General features: G+C 45.1%; 1 protein-coding gene across 1 annotated transcript in view; it reads right to left on the reverse strand.

The window, feature by feature from the left end:
• The window catches only part of LOC106808030 (myosin-4-like), a 44794-nt gene that overhangs the window by 34128 nt on the left and 4964 nt on the right, over positions 1-5702 (reverse strand). The window contains exon 5 of the mRNA XM_014810579.1: positions 441-671. Within this exon, the coding sequence (XP_014666065.1) occupies positions 441-671 (231 nt within the window). The remainder of the gene's footprint in view (positions 1-440; positions 672-5702) is intronic.

The following is a 5702-nucleotide window of genomic DNA, read 5'->3' on the forward strand; positions in this document are numbered from 1 at the left end:
TGATGATGATGATGATGATATATAAGAGTCCAACTGGAGCTCGATCAGTTATCTTGAAGTTCAGATTCAGATCAGTTGAATTCATGATAAGAAATGAGAAAAGAGAATTAGGCTTAAAATTACTAGCAGTATTTTAGTGACGAGAGACGCTCGAAATAGAGGCAGAACTTTACAGATATACAGATTTTACCGAGTGCCACACACATATATCCATTTATAGACTCCCAGGGCAAACAGTGTCCAAAGAACAAAATCCTGCCACTTTCCCTGGCCAAAACTAAAACGTTTGAACCACATATTAAAGCTTACTATGTACAGGTTATGACCCTGAACATATATATACATGTGTGCGTGCATGCGTGCATGCCTGCGTGCGTGAGTGCGTGTCGTATTATGTATACACAAATGTATACCTAGCTAGATATGTTTACATTATTTACCTTTTTATTCTTTACTTTCACATCGTCCTGCAGTTTTCTTATCACAGCTTGTGCATGTCGTAAGCCATCCTGAGCTAGTTGCACTTCTGATTTTGCCGATTCCAGCCGCAGCTGTAACTCCTTAACGGACGTCTCGCAGCAATGTAGTTGCGTTTCCTTATCAACCAGCTGTTTCTGTAGATTCTCTAGCTGGAATTCATGTTTTCCTATGAGGTCATCTTTTTCTGAAAGCTACAGAAAACGATCGCTGATATTATAATATGGACAGTGAAGAAAAATCGCATCTAGTGGCACGTTTTGACTAACGATTGCTTTTACAATGTGTATGTCATATCGCAACCCTGATAGAATGGTCATGCCTGTCAATCATGTCAAAAAATGTATGATATAAGCACGATTTACATTTCTACTTTTTTTGCTTGTCTTACTTAATGAAACTTATGTGTAACTTCACATTCTTTATAATCTTTAAAAAGTCAGGAAAAAACTGGGGTATGCCCCGGGGCCCCGGTGAGCCATTAGTATCCTCCACTTAGCTAGGAAATAAATGTTCCAGTCATTTGAGAGTCCCACTTATTTCTAGCTCATATTCTCGCTCAGACAAATAAAAAAATCTGTGATTAACCATAGCACATTAACTTTACATGTTACCTGCTTTACCTCGAACTTCACTGCTGCAATTAACCACCTTTACCTGTTACCTAGCTGCTTTACCTACAACTTCACTGCCTGGGGCAATTCAAACCCTGCTGTTATCCTGTTTACCGCGCGTCAGCTGTCTTACTCTACAAACTTTCACGCTGCAATTTAACGCTGCGTACCTGTACCCGTAGCTGCTTTACTCTACAACTTGTCGTCACTGCTGCATATTAAACGTGGCTGCTTGAACCCTTAATTTTATATTATGATGAGTTTTTATAGTTATTGTATAAGTTTTTACATTTTGAAATATTAAGTTTTTATGTTACTGGGCAGCATTTGAAGCGAGCTGTTACCTAGAACTATCACTTAACTGCTCACCGTGGAGCTAACTATTTCACAACCAGCTTACCTGTCTGGTTGATGTCGCAACCGAGCACGCACATAGGATGCTGGCACGCGTGTCCGGACGGAACCAGGCTCTAGCGCTCGAACAATGCTGGCACGCGACGTCGTCGTACATGCGGCGGTACTGCGTCCGAGCTGACAGACTGGCAAGTCTCTGTCAGCGCTGGACGCTCGTCGGCTCTCACGCCAGACGCCGGCCTCCGTGCTCGCCTCCTGCCCCGCGCCGCCTCGCGGGCATCGCTTCGCTGGGGCGAGCATCGAGGGGGCCCTTCTCTGCCTGCTTGGTCTTCTTCCTCCTGCAGGCGGCACCCTTTGGATAACCGAGAACCAAGCGGATCAGTTTGGCTTCGTGAAATTTTTATCAGCACATAATCGAGTATCGAATCTAGTGGGGCTGTATTTTTGATCTAGCATTGTATAGAAGATAATGGGCATATTTTCTCCGCCTCCCGGGGGCGGCATTCAAGTACAAAGGCACATGTTAAAAACTTTGAGGCACTTTTCTAAACGTGAGTTCAGCTCTGTCCCCCCGGCCACCCCCCCAACCATGGTTCAATGGCTTGGGCCCAGTCCGCTTTGTACTTTGCATTTTGCCATGGTAGTGGCATCTAAAACACGCTTCGGATAATAGTATATATACAAGTGCCCGCATAGCGGACAGCGCTGCCGGATCTAACTTGCTACTGCGGTGACTTCTGTGGTGGAGTGGTGTGATCCGCTAGATAAAGGCCGTGGTAGTATGTGCGCCCAAATGTGATTCACGAATGAGACGTCCGAAATAGGTGAATGCAACAGAGATGGTATTGCAGGGAACCTTCTCAAAAAGAGATTTTTCGTTTTGATCGTTATGAAAGTTTGCAGCTGAGATGGCGCATACTGTTTTAAGTCGTCCATTCAGATTAAAGATTGGAAGCTCCATGCATTCGTTAGTACAAATCAACTATTATGCAAGACTAGATTAAAGGGTACCACTCCATCCATTACTTACGCAAGCGCTACAGGGCTGCAAAATAGACGAGCGCCAGCCTGCAACAAATTAGACGACAGCAAGAAACTGCCCGCAACACTGCATCTCATTAGCTAACTGGCAAGCACGCCCACTGCAGTGGCATGCGCATGCGTTAATGTAACATACTGAGCACTTACAGAATCGCCATATAAATTAAATACGACATTAAGGAGGCATGAAACTTCTTTAACCAATTGTACTTCTTGAATTTCACTGTGACATTGTTAGCCTCCAATACATCCGCACGTGCTATAGAGATTCTACTAGCAAACGCCGCCAAGTCAATTCTTTCTAGACAGACAGTCAATCAAAATCCATAGTTTAGATGCCTCTCCTCTTGAGTAGGGCAGGGGAGGGTAGGGAGGAGTGGGAGAGGGTTGGGGGACGGGGCGTGGGCGGGGGGTGGGGAAGGGGAGAGATAGGAGGGTGGTAGGGAAGGGATGTCGTATCTGAGCATATAAGCAGTTCAGCGTCGCTTTGCTTGACAGTGAACAGAATCCATTGTTTAACGACCTCCTCTTGGGAGGGTCAAGTAAAGCGTTGATCCGACGACTTTAGTATCTTCCGCGATCGTCAGCGAAGAGGAGATATTTCATGCGGTCCTTAATCATAAGCCTATAAAAATGCTAGGTCACCGCTAGAAACAAAAAAAGTTTTCCAAATCGCTCGCGTCAAGACCTATGTCCCGTCAAAAATGTCTAAAATCTGCCCTCGTGCCGCATTGACCTCTTGTACCTGTGAACGCATCCCAATTCCTCCGCACAGTTGATTGTTTTCCTACATGATGCTATACACCCGGACATATGCACAACCCTAGGTGGAGCCGTTTAGATTGTCCGCAATTCTGCATTCCTCCTATACCTAAGTTAAGGCGTGATATTTACCCGCCTTCTTTACCAAGCCATCTTGACCTTTGACACTTTGACCCCACAGCTCGACATCCCAACACTTTTGACGATCCGCCCGAGTGTGCCGAATATACGTGATTGACCGTAACGTCGAGGGTAAGGATTTTGTGCGCGACGTTGACGCCCGGGACGCGAGCGGCACGGATCGACGATGCGGACAAACATCGGAACGGACGATCAAAGCGATTCTACAACTGCATCTGACTATGTCAGTATAGGCTAAATAAACTAGAAATGGCAGTATTGTCATAGTAACTGCCTACGCGATCTAGTATCTAATGAAATATCTCCTGGTTTGGTACCGACACCTCCTTCTCACCGGCAAGATGTGTGAAGTAATGCCATTTGCTCGCCGAAGAGGTGCAATTTATGGGGCGCGAGTTAATAGAGTGAACGGGAAATTGATCAAGGTCAAGGTCAAGGTAAAATACAGGTCCGCAGTGACCTGGCAGCTGAGTTTTGATAACGGCGGACACAGGCCTTCTCCCAAGATGTGTAAGTACAACGCGAAAAGTTTTGGTTCGGCTAGGTCAATTAGGGGCCGCGTTACTAGAGGCGAGGGAACTAATATCAAGTCAAGGTCAAGATAAAAGGTCGCAGTTTTGACCTAGCTTTGGTACGTGACACCAGCCTATCTCGACACAAGATCGTGTAAGTACAGTAAAAACCCGCGTGTATAAGAACATGAGATTTTTCAGCATTCTAGCCTCAAAACGATCGTTCTTAATATAAATGGTGGCTGTACGTGAAAAATTAGGCTCAAAGTCTTAAATAGGTTCTTAATTGTTTTACTTTTAATATGTAGCTAGCTGAGAGACGGACCGCGCTAGCGGCGGCGGTCTAGTGGAAACGTGATGCATTGTGTACGCGAGTACAGGAAGGTGTCATCGTGTAATGGTGTTATATGGGAGAGTTAACGGTTGGGTTGCACTATTTGATTGGTTTTTTTGTTTGGGTTTTTATGTGAATGTCCAATACAAATAGCGAAGTCAATCAGGCTTACACGTGAATCACATTAACCGATTTGTTTGGCAGTACATTGGTGGAATTTGGTGGTCAGTGCAAATACAGACTACCACGCATGCACTACGACGCGCACATACACACGCACGCACCAGCGGCACTGCAGCGGCATGGCTGAGGGGAAAAGCAGGTGTCGCCGCACGCACTGCGACAAGCACGCGACGCACAAAAGGACACACACACACAAATAGTTATGTATGGACTATTTTAGGAGCCAACTGGTTGATGATACGGACTCCACAAAGTTAGAATATTAAGATAGATTTTATTTCAAGCTGATGTTTCTATTTATATGCAATTTTTTTACCGCATTTCAGCCGCGAGTGTTCTTAATCCAACGGTGTTCATTTATGGCGGGTTTTTACCTGTAATACGTGTAAATAATGGCAAGTACTGACGTTCTGCAATAAACAAAATGCCAGAAGGGGCTGCATAATGAACCGTTGTGTATTGTTAAGAAGAGAGACCTATTGCTATTGACATGAGGTCAATATGGAGCTTGAGTATATGTTGGCAGTTCGATAGTTGTTGAGCTACAAGAGTCTTTTTATTTTCACCTGTTTTGCTTTTTAATCTTTCATCTGCATCGGAAAATTAAGATACCCTAGCTTTAAAAATCATAGCCTAAAACAGGTTCTTATGTAGCAGGGGGTCTAAAATGGGAAATTTTAGCTGGCTAGACACTGTTCTTAAAAGTCTATGTTCTTATAACGCGGGTTTTACTGGTATATCCAAGTTTGGTTCGCCGCTAGCGTGTTCATTAAAGGGTCGAGGTTATAGAGCGGCGAGGTTCGCCGCTCAGGGGTCGAATTAAAGGGTCGATTTAGTAGGAGGGAAGGGAAATGGTGTCTGCGGCGGCGGGCGCGGCGGAGCGAGCGGGCGGCGTGAGAGCGAGCGCTCGACAAGACGTGATAGCCGATAGTATCTCGGCCGCCAAACTTCGTTGAGTGGGTTACAACTTATCAGCGTTTTATGAATATTCGTCTCCAAGCTAATGGTTCTTGCCGTTCGTAAACTTCTTAAAATGTTATCAATTTAACATGAAAATATGTAAAGAGATAAGTTAGGGGAGTGGCATGCCAACGTGGTATATACCAAGAGTCACCGTTGCTTGGTATGCGCCTGTCCATTCAAAAAAATCTGGTTGCTGGCCAGGGCTTTCGTTTCTAGCTTTTCTAACCCCTGTTTACACAGAAATCGGCTTGGGAGCCCAACTTCTGAGATGCTAAGCAAATACCGCGCTCTCAATGCCGCTGAAAGTGTGTGATGCTAATC

This window comes from Priapulus caudatus, unplaced genomic scaffold (assembly GCF_000485595.1).
Source record: "Priapulus caudatus unplaced genomic scaffold, Priapulus_caudatus-5.0.1 Scaffold249, whole genome shotgun sequence".
In the NCBI taxonomy this organism is placed as follows: Eukaryota; Metazoa; Priapulida; class Priapulimorpha; order Priapulimorphida; family Priapulidae; genus Priapulus; species Priapulus caudatus.